General features: G+C 36.3%; 1 protein-coding gene across 2 annotated transcripts in view; it reads right to left on the minus strand.

Moving 5' to 3' along the window:
* Window positions 1-21,768, minus strand: part of GADL1 (GAD like acidic amino acid decarboxylase 1) — a 92,273-nt gene that overhangs the window by 38,178 nt on the left and 32,327 nt on the right. For both annotated transcript variants that reach the window (XM_087916794.1, XM_087916795.1), the window contains 4 exons: window positions 20,330-20,446; window positions 14,840-14,904; window positions 13,551-13,632; window positions 12,718-12,917 (listed from right to left, as the gene is read on the minus strand). In XM_087916794.1, the coding sequence (XP_087772920.1) occupies window positions 12,718-12,917; window positions 13,551-13,632; window positions 14,840-14,904; window positions 20,330-20,446 (464 nt within the window). The remainder of the gene's footprint in view (window positions 1-12,717; window positions 12,918-13,550; window positions 13,633-14,839; window positions 14,905-20,329; window positions 20,447-21,768) is intronic.

Genomic DNA, 21,768 nt, shown 5'->3' on the forward strand with positions numbered 1-21,768 from the left:
CTTTAATATTGTCTGGATTGAACGTTGTCCTCCAGATGGTGGGGAGGCGGAAGTAGAAGTTGAGGAGCCAGAAGCTATCAATTTCCTGCTCATTTTAAACAATTGAAGATCTTCAGGTTCTTCTGAACCTTAATGCAATTATGAAGTAGCCAATTATAATCCAAGATGAAAAATAAAAATGGTAGAAAGAAAAAAGCCCAGTAGTAATAAAAAGAGAAGGAGAGAAAATTTCTTCAGGTTCTTCTAAGCCTTAATCCAATCAATAGTTAAGTAAAAAGGAAGAGAAGAAACAAATCTTTTAAAAAAGAACAAAAAAAGAACAAAAAAAAGAAAGAGAGAAAAGAATTCTTCAGGTTCTTCACCACCTTAATCCAATTAAGAGGTCTCAAAAATGAAAAAATAAGAACATAAAAATGAACCAAGAGTATGGATAGAAAAAGCAAAAAATCCCAGAGAAGAAAAAAAAGAGGAAAATTTTTGAGGCTTTCCCTTTAAAATATATAGAAAAAATGGAAATATTACAAAAAAAATGGAAAAAATGGAAATATTACAAAAATAAAGGTTTTTTTTTTAAAGAATACAGTAAAGCTGGTAAGGAAGGGTAGCACAACTTAAAAAAATAAAAAGGACACACTGCACTTTATTTAATCACCCAAGGCTCTTATTATAACTCTCTTCTCCACAGACTTCAAAACCAAGCATCAATTGTTGATAGAAATCCAGAAGAACACCTGCAATAACACTATCCCGTGCTCTTCCCTCTCTTACCACATTGCAATGTCCTTGAAAGGTAGTCTCTGATCTTTCTTTCGAGCTTTCTCAGTTTCATCTAAAATATTTTCAAGCCTCTAGTTGACAGTGTTACAAAGTTTCTTTACTCTCGCTTTCCCCCTCCTTTCCCAGGCAAAACGTAATAGAAGTTAAAAAAAGGGAATATATATATATATATATGTATGTATGTATGTATGTATGTATGTATATACATATATATATATATATATAAAGGAAAAGTAACTAAAGGGAGCCTCTAACCTAAAATGTTGCAAAATCAAAAAAGAGAAGAAAAAAATAAATGTAAATAAGAAAGAAGCCAGTCCAGTTAGCAAATGCTAAATCACAATACAAGTCCAGTAATAAGAAAAAATAAAAAAATAAAAAGCCAAACCTCACTTTGACCCATTTCCTTTAAAAACCACTGCTTATTCAGTTCTGTCAAAACTTTTACAGATTTTTTCTTTTCCTTAGGGTGTCCCTTTCAGTCTTAGAATAATGATTAAAAAAAGGTTCTCAACAAACCGACACACTTTCTCTTTCCAGTCTCTTCCGTTCCGGAGCTGTCCCAACTTCAGCAGCTTTAATGGCTGCCTCTCTGCTGCTGGCAAGAAGGGCTTCTCCTGGATCGTCCAGGGACTTTGCGATATCCCTGGGATCAGCAGGATGCACCCTTCACTATCATTGTCTCTTCGGGACAGTTTAGGTCTGTTGGGACCATCCAGAGGCAAAGATATCGGCTGCAATCTCAGACCTGCCGTATCGTCGCGATGTCAGCTCTGCCCTCTTATTTTTCTTATACCATAAAAAACGTGCCAACCCAATTGTAGATCATGTCTCTCTAATGTTAAAAGCCTTGGGTTTCTTAATGCAATCCATACTTTCATCCATATCAAAACCATGCCCTGATAATATAATTCCCAATTGGGTAGTCCAAATCTTCCTCTCAATCTTGTATCCTGTAACAGTTTAAGTTTAATCCTAGCTTTCTTCCCTTGCCATATGTACTTCAATATTATCTTATTTAAATCATCAAAATATTTTCCCAACTTTATTGGAATTGTTTGGAATAAGTATAGTACTCTTGGTAATATATTCATTTTAACTGTTGCTATTCTCCCTATCAGTGATAGTTGTAATTTTTCCCATTTTTCCAGGTCTATCTTAATCTGAAGCCAGGAAGAATGATCAGGGGCTTGCCAAAGAAGCAAAGGTGATGGATATAATTATAAATCCTGGTGAGCAGGGTAGAAAGATCATTAGAGATTGGGAGAAATGGAAGAAACAGCAGAAAATCAGAGAAATGCAGCATGTTCAAGAGTGGTTTCAATGTGAAAACCATAGGAAAACCCACAATATTGCCGGCTTATGTGCTAGAAATGAAAAGGAATAGATATATCTATTTCCTCCTCCTTTAAAAGGCTTGAAACAATCAAAATACAATAGCCCCAAGACTAGCATACTGTAGATCGCCAACCGGTGGTCTGTGTGCCACTGGTGGTCCATAAGAAAATTTTGGTGGTCAGCAGCACACACGTGTCTGCAACAGGGGTAATACCGCTGGCAGATGGACTGATGCGCGCGGGGATAGAGGGTAACGCACAGGAGATCGCGACATCAGAGCTCTTCCTGGGTGTTCCCTGTCCTGCAAGGGGAGGGCACAATTTCCCATGCCACTCTCCTTAGGAGTAGCAAAGTGCTCACCACCCCTCTGGCAGTCGCTAAGCCTCCTCCCACTGTCTTCTCTTCTTCCTCCCCAGAAGCGCTCATATGCCCAGAAGGAAGGAGGAGGTTTTGCGGGTCCCAGTGGGGCAGTGAACGCTTTGCAGCTCCTGAGGGGAGGGATTGAGCCTCCCATTGCAACATCTTCACATTGCTGGGCATTGCTGGCAGCCGCTTCCTGCAGCTCAAGAGGTCTGCGCTCTTCCTGCTGCTGCTCAACCTCCTCGATGCAGGGAGGCAGGAGGCAGAAGACAGGAGGCAGCAGCCATGACATGGGTTTGCTAGGGAGACTGCAGGATTGCCCTACCTCCCCACCAGCCAACTGGCTTTCAGCACATCGCTTTTGAGAGAGGGGGGAAGAGAGAGAGAGAGAGACAAGATAGAGATAGAAAGAGGGAATGAGAAAGGGAGGGGGGGAGAGAAGAGAGACTCAGTGTTTTGTTTTCTGTGGGAAATGGGTCCAAATGACTCTTTGAGAATTTAAGGTTGCAGAAACAGGGCAGCCAAGCTAGGTGCCTAAAAGACCCCATCCCATCAGTGGGAGTCCAGGCGCTTTAGCGAGCAGCCTGCTAGATTCATATTAGTGGTCCGCAGGATTTAAAATTATAAATTTGGTGGTCCCTGAGGTCCAAAAGGTTGATGCCCCGTGCTGTAGATTTCATGTCAATTTATAAACAGATATTCTGATTTCAAAAAAGCTAAGAAGGATTAGATCTGTTATCCTATTTTTATGAGAAGTCAGAGGAAATTGCAGCGGTATAAAGTAGACTAGGAAGTCAAATTTACACACTTAAAGAAGGCAATGATAAATCATTTTTATGATATTGTCAAAAAATTCCAAATAAATTAAGATTTGATGGAATCTTATCCATTTTGTAAGCCAACAGACCAATGTTTTTCAAACTTGGCAACTTGAAGATGTGCAGCTTCAATTCCCAGAATTCTCCAGCCAGCAATATTAGCCAAAATAAATGAAGCAAGGAGACAATTCTGCAGCAATACTTGCTTCCGCAATCAGGTGCCTCCCCGCCATGATCCAGCTTGTTTTCTACTCTACTGTTGTTTAGAAAGACCTTGAAGACCTGGCTCTTCACCCAGGCTTTTGACAAGAGAGAATGGTGACTCTTTGCTTTGTTCCTAGTCGGTTTGTAATTTTGACAGCTTTTATTTTTCACTTATTTTTCACTTGTTATAGGTTTTTTAGTCGATTTAGTTGCTGGGAGCTACCAAGAATTATTAAGCACCAAAATAAATCAGTTTTAGAATTGTAAGCCGCTCAAAGTTACTGGCTAAATCAGTGGCTGAGATGGGCTGGGCTGTTATAGATATTGAATGAATAAACAAATTCCAAAATCAAATTGAAGCTGATAGTTAAAAATGAAACTATGCTCTTTCTGCACAGAAATTATATTATATTACTCTTGAATATTTTATCTATATTTTTGTCAAGATTGAATCATTTTGCTTCTTTCAAAGCCTAATGCTTTTCAACTTGCCAATGAACTGCGGGGATGGAAGGGGGAAATGGAATGTGGAGACTGTATGCGGAGATCATGAGTGTATGAGAACCATCAAAGTCACGACTACAGATGCTGAGAAAGAGATGGACTATTTCCATAACAAGAAGACATCTAATAATTGGACAATGTGATCACCCAGCATGGGGAAAAGGGGAAGCTAATGTTTTACTAGGCAAGCATATGCACGTGAAAATCGGAGCTCATTTTGTATCTTCAGTACCAATATGCTGTATCCAATAATGTTTTACTTTTGGGAATTCAATTCTCCCAAGTGTGTTTTCTTGTTTTGGGTTCACTATTTGGACAGCTGACATTTTGAATTAAGATGAAATAGATAATGCATTTCTTAAGACTGCCAATTAGTTAGATGGATCAGAATTACACCCAAATCTATTAATCATTGCAAGCATGTAGAATTTAACTCTAGGAATCGTCTTAGATTAAAAATTGTACATATGACAAAACTTTGTTTGGAGAAATGCTCAGAAAATAAATTTACAACATTGAATATATTTCTAAAAATACTGAATTTAAATACTTACATCATAACTTATATAACAATCTCACATTTTTTATAATGTTTTGCAAAGATTGTCCTGGGATTCATTAAAGAGAACAACAAAGAAATTATTCATACTGAATCAAGGGCAATTGCCAAGATGTTTGTTTTTAATGAGCAAGTATATGTGACTCTTCCCTCTTCAGTGCATATCCATGCAACCAGATTGCCATGGTGCTCTGTTGCCACTAGCATAAACACTATCTAAATGAATGCTATAATAATTAAAAGTACTGTTTTGATTTATATTCATCAACATATTCCTGGGATTATACATTTAAATAATATTTTATGCACCTTATGTTCCACTTGCTTCAAAAAACACCAAAAGACAGTTGTTATAGTACCTTTTTAAGGACAGAAAGAAATTAAGAAAGTTACTGCTTTACCCCAGGGTATCAAAGATTGCACGGTGGCAGCACTGTAACAGAGGCAAACATTGCTTCAGAACATATTACTACAAGCACAGATGACTATAGAAGTTTGACAGGATATCTGTAAAGTACACAAATATTTCCTATTGGATCAACTGAGCACTCTATTGCAATCATCCTAAAATATTATGTATCCCTGCAAGGAAAATGTCTATACCATTCTCAGATCTGTAGAATTTGAAGACATGGAATTCAATATTCTTCAGAAAGCAAGAGAAAAATGGTAAATACATACAACAGCTAATTCAAAAACCAAACCATACTGCTGTCTATATAAAAACATCTGCCAGACTAGCAACTAGCAAAGGTAAAGACTTTGACCTATAGCTGTGATGGTGAACCTATGGCATGCATGCCAGAAGTGGCATGCAGAGTCCTCTTTGTGGACACATGAGCCATCAGCCCAGCCCAGCTCTGCTGTGCATGCGCACATACCTCCCGCCAGCCAGCTGGTCTTCAGGTCTCTGCTGTGCATGTGGGGGAGGGAGTGCATGTGGGGGGTGGGATGCATGTGCAGGGGACACGTGTGCATTGCATTTTGGAGATATGCATGCATGCCTGCACTTAGGGCTTTCGGTGTCAAAAACGTTAGCCATCACTGGCCTATAGGAAGAATCAGCTGCCAAATCTGAATATACTATGATTTAATAAAATATAATGCAAATATATTATTAATTACCTAAGAAGTCTAAGGAACATTCAACCACTAAAATTATACCTGGACTTTATTTTCAACACATTTCTTTCAGATAAATGTTCTTGTATTAAAGCTAATAGCTAAACTAGTTCAGCTTTTATCTACAACCGAGGCATATTTTAAAAATATCTATATTTTAATATTATTCTTAAGGCTATGTAGATCCCAAACTATTTGCTTTGAGGTAGTGCATGATGTCTCTGAGAGACTGATAACTTTTGAGTCACATAGCCCTAATTATTTTTACATAAAAGAATGTTTTTATCAGAATTTAAACGCCATGTAAAACAATCTGGAAATTATGTTCTCCTACGCAGAAATTAAATATAACAAGAAAGACAGGATCACTTAAACATCATTATTCAAATTACTTTATTTCATGGGGGTTTCTTTATCATCTCATCTATTATTTTAAGTATTTTATGCCAACTTCCGACTGAACTTCCAGCGCTCTCGGAAGTGAGGACTGCAAACTCTATGGCCCCACTCCGAGCTCTCCCTGTTGGAGGGCTCCATAAGGAGCGAAGACACCTTGGAGGGGTGGTGAAGTAAAGGGGATTGCTATGCAGGTTGAGGAGAGCCACATCTCTCCTCCCTGATTTGGAATTTTCCCCTCATCCAAAGACGAGGTGCAGTGGCAGCAATATGGCTGCCATGAAGCCAGGAGTAGTCTGATACCTAAGACAGTGTAGGAGCGAAAAGACGATGAATGGTGTGTGAACTGGGTGAGAGAATGCTTTTGTTGAAATCTGACCCCAAAGAATTTAAGGGGAATATGAATCCAGAACTATTTCTGAAAGCAGCGAACAAGCACCTTGGAAAAATACCAGAGAATTTAAGAAGAGAATTTATATATATATATATATATATGTATATGTATATGTATATGTATATGTATATGTATATGTATATGTATATGTATGTATATATATATATATATATATATATAAAAATTGAACTCTCAAAGTAAAAAGATATGGTATTGAGAAGGCAATTTTAAAATGCTGGAATCATGGACCAAAAATCTTTTTTATAAATACTGCCTATTTATTGGATTTATAATTTAAAATGATTAAAATCATATTTGCCAACAACATAGCAAAGAGGTTGAAACAGGCTGAGTGCCATCTGCTGATGAGAGGGCAACTGCGCAAGTCTGGAAATAACATCTGAAGGGCTGAAAATACTCATTGGATTACATGCATCTACTCTAAGACCACTGGAAATTTGAATAATAAACAAGAATTTCCATTAAAAGACCCTTGAATGTTACTGAATGTACAAAAGTGACTTGAAGAGGTGTGAAAAACATCCTGGTGCATTTAAAATTGACTTGACTGACTAGTGATGAAATATTAAAAATTGTAATCTGGTAAGCTCTGTTTTGAATCGAAAAATCCTGGCCAAAAAGAATTATTAAACCAAATCAGTAACAACGCAAGGCAGAAAGGAGCAGAGTTTTAAATGGAATGGAACTGATGTTTCAAAGCATTAAGGACCTTTTACAGGAACAACATAAGGCAATGGTAAAAATATTTGATCATATAGACCAAAAACTGGACAATATTATACAAGGGACATGGAGCAAAGACCAGGACAAGGAACAAAGAAAGGAGCCATCAGAAAGAATGGAGAGAAAAAGCGGAACTGAGAAAAGAGCAGAAAGAAGACAACAAAGCGGAGATTACTAAAATTAATAATGATTAATGAGGGAAAAGGAGGAGGGAAAACTTTTAAAGGATTTAAAAAGGAAATGGGAGAAACAGGAAGATATCTGGGGGAAAGAGATAGAGGCTAGAACAGACAATGGGAAAGGGTAAAGAAGGGAGGGCAAGTTGGATTGCAGAATCAGAATATAGAGCTAGAACTAGATGGAGTAAAAGATTTAAGAGTAAAATATGGGAGGCAAGTAAAAAAAAATAAGAATAAAAGTTATGTTGCAAACAAGAGATGATGGATAAAAAAACAAAAGAGAGTAAAAATCTCCCATGAATACATTTTAATAAACATAGATGTATAAATATTAGAGTAGATTTAGGCTGGATAACTATCTTGCATGCAGTGTGATAGGCATTAGGATAATATTTTAAGATAAATAGATACGAAGCGTGAAATATGGGAATTATGAATAAAAATTAAGTATTAATTGGAAAATTAGAGACTGGATGATGACATTATTAAATATGCATAAAATATGATTAGCAGTAAAATGATAAAATTAAACAATGGATGATTAAATAATGAAATAATATATTTTAATGTAAATATAGGTATTAACAGTAGAAACATGGATTGGATGATTGTAAGAACATGAATAGACGTATAGAAGTATTTTAAATGTTTAAATGATTGTGATTGGTACTAGAAGTGTACATAGATATTGGTTAATGAAAGAAAGAAGGATGAAATATTAACACAAATAGATGGAAGACATAAATACAGAAAATATGATTAAAAAGACAAATCTTTGAATATTACAATGATATGGGGGAAAATTAAAATTAAAAGAGAGTTAGAAATAAGTGGGGAACAATAGTACATATCAAGATATATGAAAGAACAAGAGGGCGGCTTAGAAAATGAAGGGTGGAAGTATAAGGTATGCATAAATAATAGGAAATAATGAAAATGAAATGTAATAATTGGGAGCAATAATATTATGCTTATTTATATCAAAATGTATGACACCCAGGTATCGCACCATTCACATATTGATATGTATAAAGAATATAAAATAAAAGGCTTGACAAAATAGTGTAATATAATTTTATGCCATGTACTAGTACATAATATTTTTAATATATATTTATGTAAAAACACATTGATATTGCTAATTGTCACTTGCTGGTATTTTTACTTAATATCTAAAGTAATATAGGATTTCCTGCCCGAGAAGGGAATTTGACAAAAGACCTCCCAGATTACTTCCAACTCTGTTATTCAATTATAATTCTTGAACATTTTTCAAACAAATCACTTATAGATACTCAGGGAAGACAATAAAGTATTAGAAACTTTGGGATGATGTTGCTGCTTTGATTGGCAAAAAGAAATTGCAGAGCTTGAGAGGAATGAACTACAGTATAATTTCTTATAAACATATGTAAGTGTGTAGGAATTTTAATAGAGAGAGCTCCTTTTCTTTATACAACAGAAAGCATGAAAAAGAGACTATATTTTACAATTAAAATAGAACAGTGGTGGGATTTAAATTTTTTATTACTGGTTCTATGGGTGTGGCTTGGTGGGTATGGCTTGATGGACGTGGCAAGGGGAAGGATACTGTAAAATCTCCATCCCTTCCAACTCCTGGGAGAAGATTACTGCAAAATCCCATTCCCTCCCCACCCCATTATCCTGCTTTCCAGCTCCATTCTCCTGTGCAGGGCAACAAAAGAAGACCCAGCTGATCAGGTGGGACTTGGGAGACAGAGAATAGAACGGGGTGGGGCCAGTCAGAGGTGGTATTGCTGGTTCTCCGAACTACTCAAAATTTCCGCTACCGGTTCTTCAGAACTGGTCAGAACCTGCTGAATATCACCTCTGCAATAGAACATGTTGAACTAAATCATCACTATGATACATATAAACAGCGATACGTATATTTATAGGAAACTTACTTTTTCTTTCTATCACCAAAAGGCAGAAGGGAAGGGAAGAACTTCATATTTAAATTAGATTATATTCGTTATATAATACTTTTTTTTTTGCTTTAGAACAGTATTTCTCAAATATTGCAACTGTAGGATTTCAAATCCAAAATTCCCCCATCAACATATCCCTTAAAGCTAACAAGTATGAGAAATACAGCCTTAGAATTTCTTTGGTGTTCTGAAACAGAAACAAAACACCACTGAAGATAATAACATAGCTATTATCGCTATTACAGAAGAATAAGAGGAAGACCAACCACAAGTAGCAACAATCTAGTAAGATGTAGTAATAATCTAGTAACATTTAAATGTATTTCAAGAAATAAGCATCATAATGAGTTTCTGTTTATAATCTAACATTAAGCAATTCACCAATAGCATTTCATTTTAAAGTTACCAATGTTATTAACTGACAAGTTCTCTTTGAAGATTTTCCCTTATCTAGTTTCTAAAACAGAATAAATGGGAACATTTGTTAAAATGGAGTGCTTTGTTTTTCTTACACATAACATGAGCTCTAAGTTTTGCTTACTGACACACATATTGTAATAACAATAATAATTTTAACTGAAGGTCATTTAGCACAAAAAATTGCATGATCTTTCCAATTCTTAGCAAAATGTTGACACTTCTTTTAGAGAATGTTTAAGTGTAAGGTGCATTATTGTGTTGCTACATCACTAATAATTATCCTATAAACTAGCTTTTGAAAAAGCCAAGGTTTAGAGGGAATGTAGTGAATATAATTCCTTATAACAATTATAGCATTAGTCATATATAATGTTATCTCTACAGAGACTGGCAAGTGGCTTTTAGGCAAAAAATTTAAAAAGGTGGGCACTTTTTCTAAAATAATTCTTGCATATGCTTTTTGAAAATTATACAGTATTATTCTTTTTTTAAAAAAAAGCCTATTGAATCTACCAGTAACTGGGACTTTAATAAAAGATTATAACTTAAACAATACACCAATATTAAATACAGCTAATATTGTTTTAGATGTAATTAATTTGTTACTTATATGAAACCCATTACTTCTGTTTAACTCATTACTAGCCAAATAACATTAAATAACCATTGGACTTTTTCCCTTCAATTGAAAAGAACGAACTTCTGAAGACCAGGTGTTTCAAAAGGAATCCTTTATTGAAAGGGATTTTATCTCAACACTAGACAAAGCAGAGTCTAAGATATCCCCAGGCGTACAGTCATAGATAAAGGAAGTTAGAACCCCTCCCCTTATTCAGATGTGGATTTAGTCAAACAAAGAACCAACATGTTAATTCCCCCCTCCCCTTCTCTGGGAACATATCTAAGCAGAGTTCCCAGGAGTTTCTGGACATCTGGCTACACTCCTCCAGTTATATATCATATGCAAGTTATACAGAATCAATATAGGATTTAATATATTCAGGTTACATCAAAAAGGATTAGTTGTACCAACTCCCCCCACTTCTTCCATTGAAGAATGGCAGAAACATGGATCTGACAAGTTTGAACACTGTTATGGAATAGCAGGAATATTGTCATTTTCAGTAATATTCTAATAAAAATTTTGCTGATACAATCAAATGTATATTAAGCTTTTTAAAAATATTTTGATGTGTTTTTCAAATGTATTAGAAATATTATTGAATAAAAAACTATATTAGTCCATACTAATCTGTTTCTAATAAAATCACTCCAATGCTTTTACTTTCTGTGCCATAATTCAATATTTTGTTATAAGGTACTGAACTGGAAGATTAAAAACTATGTTTTTACTAAGACATGAGGGGAACCTTATAGAATGAGGCAGACGCCTACAAAATTCACGCAGATAGGAAGCATAGTCCACAAGTCCCATTCCAAGTCAGGGAGCAAGTGTATCTATCCACTAAGTACCTCAATCTCAAGGTACCTTGCCAAAAGCTAGCCCCAAAATTCTTGGGCCATTCCCCATTGTGAGGTTTATCAATCTAGTTATAGTTAGGGCTAGGTGTTCACTCCCTCGGCTGTTAGGTAAAATCCACTCAGTTTTCCATAGCAGGCTGCTATGGCCTGTGAGGATGGCAAACATATGGGGGGGGGGCAAGCCAGGTGCCCTGGCCCATCCAAGTGGGAGGGGAGCTTCACTACAAAGTCACACAGATCTTAGGCTGCTGAAGGCATAGTGGGGTACTACAGTATTTAGTACAATGGAAAGGATATCCCCTGTCAGATGCCTCCTGGTTGAGGAGTGGAGATATAAGGGCATCTTGGTTAGTGAAAAGGTTTCACCGACAAAACTTCTGCAAACCAGGTGGAGGGGGGGTTGCAGCCAAGAGACGTCTCATGGCTTCCTTTGCCTTTCAGGTGTCGTCCTTATGATAGGAAGGGCCACATCTCAGCCAGCCATGGCTATGCCATCCTGAGGCTGCCATTTGGGTTGGGAGGAACCGTCATTGCTCCGTGCAGATGAGAAGCAGCACACCCAATGCAACAGGAAGCCTGCCGAAAGCATATCTCTCAGCTGAGCCGTGGCAGAATGGGAACCTGCTGGAAGCCCACCACCACTATGGGACCATCTCGGACAATCAGTTGAGCCACAGGCATCCCCCACAGCAGATATGCGGTAGAACAGCTGAGTGGCAGTGCCAGAATGGCGGACCATGTGCAGGTGCAGGGAGCTTGCTGGAAACTTTACGAGCAGCTGTAACACTGCAGAAATGTAGTAGACGAATGGGTGGTGCATAGCGGGTGAGGAATATATGGGATGGGGTCCAGGAGCAGGGTCCAAGGGGTATGACCGCTGGGGAGGGATAGATCTAAGCATTTAAGGATGGAGGGTTAAACCACAGTAGCACTTACTTAGTTTTCTTTATATAATTGTTGGTTTGCAAGATATAAAGTTCCACATTGAACTGTGTTGTCTGCATTTCTTACCACTAAACACCCGAACATGACATTTATATAACAGTTTTCCTTGGTTTGAACGTAGCACAATATCAACTTTGCTAGAATTTTTTTCTTATTTATACACCGCCTTAATCTACAAGGACTCCTGATGGTTAACTGTTGTCAGGGTTACCTAGAGTTTGTTATAAGACAGTGTTTTCAATAGATAAAATAAATCAAAAGTTAAAATATCCATTGAAAATCACAAACAGAAAAAAGCAAGATAATGCAAAACATAATTTAACTTCTCAAATATATTTATATGAGGGAAAACAGAAGGAAAATGTGAGAATGTTTGTTCTTCAATTGAAAAAACCAAGGTTTTATTCTAAGTACATTTGAACTATATTTCCAATTTTCAACTCCTTATAGGAGTTATCCCAACCTCACCCAATTTGATATTTTAAGTAGTGTGTCAAAAACTTTTATCAATGAAAGATCATACCTGACTAAAGCAAGGGCTCTGTTTACTCTTTCTTCAAGGCCAGTTGTCCCCAGAGCTTTCCATGTCATCCAGAATTTAAATGCATCTGCTCTTCTGCTACACTGGATGGATTTATCACCTGTGTCATAGCTGATGTCATAAAATTTGTCTTGTTGGAACAAATATGAGGCATTGGCAGAGTAACATCTCTTAAGCAAGTCCTGTTTTAGATGTAAAACAAAATGAAACAGAATTAAAAATCTTTACAGTGTTCAGGACAACATATTAAATTCTAGCATATAACAAAAATAGCTAATATTGCATAACTTAGTATCTTTAGAAACAAAATGAAATTGTTTTAAAATAGGTAAAAAAGACATCATGGAACCACAAATTCAGCAACACCAATATTCTTCAAAAGAGAGGGACAGGATTTAAAGTTGAATTGTGTAGTTGTTTGAGTAGCCAAATTATCATTTTAGAAAAAACACTATTAGTTTTTAAAGACCATGGCACTGGTGTAAGTATTTGCCCCATTTTACAAACTTTCTTGCCAAAGTTGTTAAATGAATCGCTGCAATTGTTAACTTAATAACATGTTAAATGAATCTGGCTTCCCCACTGACTTTGCCTACAGACCTTTCAATTTGTAATCAATTTCTGTATATGTGTGTGTAATGTATGAAATATAAGCTACATATATAAGCTATTAAGAAAACTAAACTTTTAATTTATAGGCAACCGCAGAAATAATTTCTTTGTACATTCCTGCTGTATTATACTATGTACTTACAATGTTAATGGAGGAACTTTTGCTCTCTCTTTTTTATTGTAGCAGAATAAAGTGGACTTACAGAACTGTCTTTCACCAGAAGTGCACAACATTGGATTCCTGCCATAAGCATCTTATGAGGATTCCATGCAACAGAAGTGGACCTATAAACGTAAGAAATGTAAGAAGAAAACTTTTAATGAGAAAATTAAAATTAAAAATATTAATTAATTAAAAATAAAAAAATTCATATTTCATTTCATACTGCCTTCATTTTAAAGTATATGCAAAAATATACATATAGATAATTTAAACAGAAATCTGTCTTCATTGCTGACTTGAAGTGTATGCCATCCATCCTTGAGTTGGGAGGAAAAAAACATACAAACTGAAATTTGCTATTCCCATTACTAATCCTTCTCGTCACTCTTTTCCTCTCTTTCGTGTTGCTGCTAAATCACCAACCTTTCTTCCCCAATATAATGGATAACAAAGCCTAATAGCTTTTATATGTCATTGGAGACTGCCACTGGAACTGTAATAAGGGAAGAAATACAATTTTAATCCCAATACACAGAGGATTTAGGCCTATCTGATTCATGAGCAGGACATGAAATAGAGACCAATGCAAGAGTTCCATAACCTCAGTCATTCCTGATGAAAAAAATCTCTCCATGTAATGAAGATATGGCAGCAATGTTTGTGCCATTGATATGTATAAGGAAAGGCACATAGATCAAACAAAACGGGAAGCAGCTCATTTCTAATTCAACAAAGGGAGAATCTAAAGACCAACACAGCAGTGAAATTCAGTTAGAAAACATTAATATTTGATCACAAGACTGTGGGGTTTCTGACACACATAAGCAGTCAAATAAATATATTAATCCTTTTTCTTTTTACAAACTCCAGGGATGTCAATCTTGATTTCACTGATGCTGCATCAGGGATGTATTTAACCTCGGGGGGTTGGGCTGGCACAGAACTCGCAAGGGTTTCCAGAGCTCCATTTTCACTGACAGTGGCACTGTAGGCCTTTGCTGTGTCCAGAGCCCAGATCTAAGCATCCCACAGGCCAGATCCAGTTCGTGGGCCTTGAATTTGACATTCCTGAACTACTCAGTTGCTTCAAACCATGAGACAAGCGGCATATTTAATAAATGAATAAATAAATAAATAAATAATAAAAATAAAATAAGGGGAGGGAAGAGTCAGAAGCTTAAGCCCCACTCTTTTCAGTAATGTCAGAAGTCACTGCTATAGACCCTGAAATTCTCATACAACAGATTGCAAAGTTGCTCCAACTTAAAATAGCAAAATGTATAAAATTTGATTCATAAACTATTAAATTTTCAATTAAAATGGATATACCTGTGGATGCCATGAAGAAGCTTGCGATGCCTCCTTGACAGTAAAGCTGAGCCTCCCCATGATGCCTGTGGAGAAAAATCATTCATTAAAAGTTATAAGGTAGGCTGAGAGATAGCAACTGACACAAGTGAGTTTCTTTGATTGAATGTAGACTTAAACTTTTAAAAAAGTTTCCCCTGTCCTCAAATACAATATTTCTACAATATACCGGTTTGAATCTTCTATAATATACTGGTTTGAATCTTCTATAATATACTGGTTTGAATCTCTTAATTTTTCACTTGCAGCATATTCAAAAGATTAAGCTAGATAAATATTTTATATTTATATTCATTGCTCTTATAAATGGCAATCCTAAGAAAACAATGGCAATGATACATTTATTTAACACATGAATGGATGGACAGGCCATGATTTCAAAATGCCATCCCAGAAGAAAATTCTTTGTCTGTCACATTCACAATTCTAAGAAATGCTAGAGAAAAGCTATTAAGTGCCCCATAACCTATAAATTCTTCAAAAATGATTTGTAATTATTCATGTGTTTTGGTGTCATACAAACTGGTGGTGATCTTAGAGAGAAAGAATACTCACTAAATGTTATGCCAATCAACAACCAATTTTCACTATAACAATGTTTCCAATGCATTCTGAAAATTTTATCCTTTTTTAGATGGCATAAATTCAGACATGGAAAAAAGTTCTTTTATTTAGCCTGATGTTTTTTTAAAAACTGAGGAAATATTAGGTTTCTTATACAAGACTACAAGTTTCCTATACAAACTTAAAATGAAATGGCTTTGATATCATGAATATGCATGCAAGTTCCAGTTGCCAGAATTAGAAAAACATTGAGAACATGCAAATGAAAAGAAAGATGAGTTTAGATAGAAAATAGTTGATGGGATACAATAGAAAGTCTGAAAACTGAATAAAAATATGTTCTAAAGAATTGAAAGAGAATAGCAATAGCAATAGTACTTAGACTTATATACTGCTTCACAGTGCTTTTACAGCACTCTCTAAGCAGTTTATAGAGTCAACATATTTCTCCCAACAATAGATCTGCAACAATCTGGGAATGAAGCAGAACTGATAATACAACTTCTAGTAGTGGGATTATAAGCATTGGGTACAGAAAGAATGAATAATTGTTTGTACCTATGTGTGGGTATGGGGAAAGTATATGTAGATAGACGATAGACAACAGACAGATAGACAGACAGACAAAGAAATAAAAAAATAGACTGATACTAAGAAGGCTCTTTGCTGTTCTTGAACTTGTTTGTTATATTGAGACATTTTATTATTAATGAAAACTAGGTAACATCATCAATGCACCACAACCATCATCAAATAGGAATTTGGTGCTAATAATCTGTAAACAAGAAACTAGGAAAGAGAAAGAATGCATGGAACTAGAAGGAATCTTTACATGACAAATTATGTAAATTAACAGGAAGAGGTTACGGTTAAAGATAAAAAAGAGCTAAACTACAAGGAGACTTGCAACATGGCCAAGGTAAGGAAATCCAAGAATTGTAGGGATGTAGATCAGGAGAATGGATTAAAAATGTTAAAATTTTGGAAGAGGAGAAACTATTTTAAATTTCTGCGTGAATAAACGTTATATCTTTATGAACAAGTTTCTAAGAACAATCATATTTTCTGACAGAAATCTTAAAATAGAGCAAGAAGCATTTTGATCCTACAAAAAGTTGTTGAGTGACAAAACCCAATGGCAAAGGAAATTATAGTTGTCATTTAACAACATCTGGCAAGCCAGAGGTTTCTATCTCTTAAAGATATAGTCTCACATGATGTCATTTTCCAACATTAGTATCTCTGTCAAGTACCAAGAAAAAAACAACACAACTTTTTATCATACCTAAATTGCCTGCTGCCTAAAATGCATGGTAAATATAGAAATACAAATATAAATTTCAGTAAAAACTAATTTACAATTCTATAACATCTAGAAAAAATTCTGCTGAATTTAGTGTGGATTATATAGAGTCCATTCAAATGATATTGTTCAGTTAATAAGTTGTGCTGACATTTTGTTTAAAATGGACTAAGATGATAAATAACATCCTATTGGTGATTTGAATCTGTCTTTAGCCATTACAGATTTAGCACATTTTATCTAGCTTCTTCTCTGAAAGCTAGAATGGAAGAATAATAAATTACAGTGGAGGTAGCTTACAGCTTGTACCTGTAAAGCATTTTCCATATTTTTGTATGTTTAACTTTGGATAAGTCTTTATAACAGTTATAGAGGAAATGGAGAGAGTTGCTTTCTTATTTGCTGATAATAACACACTATCTCTATCACAGCTATATCAATAGCTAGCTTGAAATACAATACTAGGAATTTTTAGTTTCTCTTAATGATTAAATCAAAATAAACAAAGAGACTTTAAAATAATTATTATCAAGTAAACAAGGGATAATACATTCTGAATATGAACATCTTATTTTTTTCTGATAATTCACCAACAAGAAAAGCAGAAACTTACTGAACAGCAAATATACTGCTCAAAAAATAAAGGGAATACAAAAATAAGACATCCTAGATCTGAATGAATGAAATATTCATATTAAATACTTCGTTCATTACATAGTTGAATGTGCTGACAACAAAATCACACAAAAATTATCAATGGAAATCAAACTGAGCAACCCATGGAGGTCTGGATTTGGAGTTACGCTCAAAATTAAAGTGGAAAAAAACACTACAGGCTGATCCAACTTTGATGTAATGTCCTTAAAACAAGTCAAAATGAGGCTTAGTAGTGTGTGTGGCCTCCATGTGCCTGTATGACCTCCCTACAATGCCTGGGCATGCTCCTGATGAGGTGGTGGGTGGTCTCCTGAGGGATCTCCTCCCACACCTGAACTAAAGCATCCCCCAACTCCTGGACAGTCTGTGGTACAATGTGGTGTTGGTAGATGGAGCAAGACATGATGTCCCAGATGTGCTCAATTGGATTCAGGTCTGGGGAACGGGCGGGCCAGTCCATAGCATCAATGCCTTCGTCTTGCAGGAACTGCTGACACACTCCAGCCACATGAGGTCTAGCATTATCGTGCATTAGGTAGGGCCAACCGCACCAGCATATGGTCTCACAAGGGGTCTTAGGATCTCATCTTGGTACCTAATCGCAGTCAGGCTACCTCTGGCGAGCACATGGAGGGCAGTGCGGCTCCCTAAAGAAATGCCACCCCACACCATTACTGACCCACTGCCAAACCGGTCATGCTGGAGGATGTTTCAGGCAGCAGAACGTTCTCCATGGCATCTCCACACCCTGTCACGTCTGTCACATGTAGTTAGTGTGAACCTGCTTTCATCTATGAAGAGCACAGGGCACCAGTGGCGAATTTGCCAATCTTGGTGTTCTCTGGCAAATGCCAAACATCCTGCACGATGTTGGGCTGTAAGTACAACCCCCACCTGTGGACGTCGGGCCCTCATACCACCCTCATGGAATCTGTTTCTGACCATTTGAGCAGCCACATGCACATTTGTGGCCCACTGGAATCATTTTGCAGGACTCTGGCAGTGCTCCTCCTGTCCCTCCTTGCACAAAGGCGGAGGTAGCAGTCCTGATGCTGGGTTGTTGCCCTCCTATGGCCTCCTCCACATCTCCTGATGTACTGGCCTGTCTCCTGGTAGCGCCTCCATGCTCTGGACACTACGCTGACAGACACAGCAAACCTTCTTGCCATAGGTCGCATTGATGTGCCATCCTGGATGAGCTGCACTACCTGAGCCATTTGTGTGGGTTGTAGACTCCGTCTCATGCTACTACTAGAGTGAAAGCACCACCAGCATTCAAAAGTGACCAAACCATCAGCCAGAAAGCATAGGAACTGAGAAGTGGTCTGTGATCACCACCTGCAGAACCACTCCTTTATTGGGGATGTCTTGCTAACTGCCTATGCTTTCCACCTGTTGTCTATTCCATTTGCACAACAGCATTGAAATTGATTGTCAATCAGTATTGCTACCTAAGTGGACAGTTTGATTTCACAGAAGTATGATTGACTTGGAGTTACATTGTGTTGTTTAAGTGTTCCCTTTATTTTTTTGAGCAGTGTATAATAGGATCTATTTCATAAAACCTTTATACATTAATCTCGCTTACTTTGATTTCCACAAATTAACATAAATTGTATGCAGGGAATGATTTTTCAATCATTCTCCTGTGTAAGTGGAAATGTACCCAACCAGTTTAGACTCTGGAAACACTAACCAAAAACAATTCCATAGAGTTTTCATAAATGAAAATAGCTGTTATTGAAATCTAAGAATAATTCTAGATAATCATCTGAAATAACTCAATCCCCATTAAACAGTAGGATAATGACATCTCTAATAATTGCCACAGTGGGCTAAGATCAGTGATCCAATTAATCAGCCTTGTGTTTGGCTTCTGAGAACATAGTTTGGAGATTTTAACCATGTTCATTACTTCATTAACAGCAGACATTCTTCTCCTAAGAAGAAGAAACAAATGATCAAACTGGAAACGGTTCCTACCAACACAATAGCTCAGGCAGAAGAGAAACAGGTGACATTGACAAGAGTTCATACTGAAGAGGCGCTACATGCAAATCCCTTGTGTGCTTTATGAATTCTTTTCAGTTTTTATAAGCTGCCTTGTAGATGGAAATAGAGGATCAGTTATTTCTTTTCTTTTTCTTTCTATTTGTGCATATGAGATAATAAGAGAATCTGTGCTGCTCAAGGACAATCTCTCCCTCCCACTTCATTGGCAATCTTGAATAATACCTTCCTAGTACCTGTAAATAAGCATTGTTTAAAACACAGAATAACATTAATTGTATTATGGGTTGTTTATTTTACCTTGTATCATTACCAGAGTTGGTTGATTGATTAGAGCAGTATAAAAACAAGTTGTTTTTATAAATGTAAATAACAAATAAAGAAATGACCAACTTCAATCACTATAACAAATTGCAACCTTTGGTGAAAACGTGGGGTTGCTAAAATCTTAGAATTATTATTATTTTTTTTTTGAAAGAAAGAAGAAAGATGGAAAAAAGAAGAATGGGAGGAAGAGGGATTTCCCCAGATTAGAAAAGCTTTTGTATGGTTAAATGTAGTTGAATGTAAACTGGCATCAAAAGAAATTCTGTCTTCAAGCATAGTTGATAGGTGTCTGTTTTAAAAAGGCTATATTAGAAAAATGCTAAAGCCAACATAATCTTTCACAAAATATGAAACATTTATAAATAATTAAAGTAAGGAAGCTGATAAAATTCTTGGGATGGAAATTTTTACACATTGGACAGCTTTGCCTAAAGTCATTATATTTCCACCAAAACAGTGCTCTCCATTAATTTTATCAGAAAATATTGCCCAACTCTTTCAGCATCCTAATGAATGTGAAAATATTTCTGCGAGAAAAAGAAGTATGAGAATAAATGAAAAAAAATCCACTGTTATTAAAATTAACTTACATCAACATGCAGCCAAAGATTGTGTTTTTCACATATGTCAGCAATATCATTCAAAGGATCAAATGCTCCCAAAACGGTGGTACCCGCTGTAGCACTGACAAAAAATGGTGTGGAACCCTAGAGAAATCAACATTTTCGCAAAAATAATATTAACAGCCAGCTTCTCTCCAAAGAGATGATTCTTAAAATTACATATCTGAAGCCTGGATTACTTAAATACTAGAATGTCAAAGATCTACTACCAGCTCTTTCACAGACCGATAATGTCTTGGTCCTTAAATCCAAAGCAAGCCACTTCTTTCTTTAATTGGAGGTTAATCCAAGATTGATACACACATTATAAAATAATACACACATTATTTTCTTACTCCTAATCAATCTGCAAACTCATTTGTAATCCATAAATTTTTTTGTTTACCCACCCAGAGAAAAGGAGGTTTTTTTTAAAGAAAATGATAAAGGTTGCTCTCATGTACTTTGGGATATATTGGTTGTAGAAGAAAAACCGTTTAGTTGGTGGAATTCTTGTAATTCCATCCTTTTTAAAATGAATCTTGCTAAAGAATCTGTGAGAGTTGCACATGGAAAAACAATTTGCATTTATTTCTACACAGATGCCAAGGAGACTCACACTTTGTTAAAATTCCACTATGCCATGATCAAATCACCATGTTCCTTCAAACAAAACAAAAATCAACTTGCAGCATGAACATACCATGCCCTTTCAAAGAGAAGACATAATCAAATGAAAATAGAACTATGGTTTACAGATTGATATACTATTTACTTGTAAAAGACAAATGCTAAGCTACATTAAATAACTATGACATTTTAGGTTCCTGCATTGTTAATGAATGGACTTTAAATAGACTGGAACCAATACAGTCTACAGCAAGTTAAAGTATTATGGGATTTCCAAATATAAACTGATAAAATCTTGGTTGAGAACACATCAGTTTTGACTGTGGTTGGAAATCAAGAGACTGTGAATATTGATGTGGCAATACCAGGAAATAGTTGAATAGAAGACATAGATTTGGAAAATATCACAATGTATCACAATCTGAAAATTAAGGTTGAAAGATTATGGCATAAACTGACCACAGTGTTCCCATAGGTTATCAATACATTAGGTACCATAAAGAAAGAATCTTGGATGGGAACTTCCGATTTGGGCTTCTTCGGCGATGGACTGAAATCATGATCGTCCGTGGTTTTGATCTGTGCTTGCCGCTGGAGTGCCCCGAGCCACCCGGATTCAGGGCTGAAGCCATTCCGTAGAGGTGGTGAAGAAGGGGGAGCCATCAGCAGGGTTGAGGAGAGCCACATCTCTCCTCTTCGGCTGGCCATTACTCCCTTTCCCAAAGGCGATTGCAGTGGTGGTCAGAAATAGCCACCTCAAAGAAGAACCCGACCGGACAAGATTGTGCAGGAGGAAG

This window comes from Pseudonaja textilis, chromosome Z (assembly GCF_049901715.1).
Source record: "Pseudonaja textilis isolate UNSWEBS1 chromosome Z, rPseTex1.2, whole genome shotgun sequence".
NCBI classification, from domain to species: Eukaryota; Metazoa; Chordata; class Lepidosauria; order Squamata; family Elapidae; genus Pseudonaja; species Pseudonaja textilis.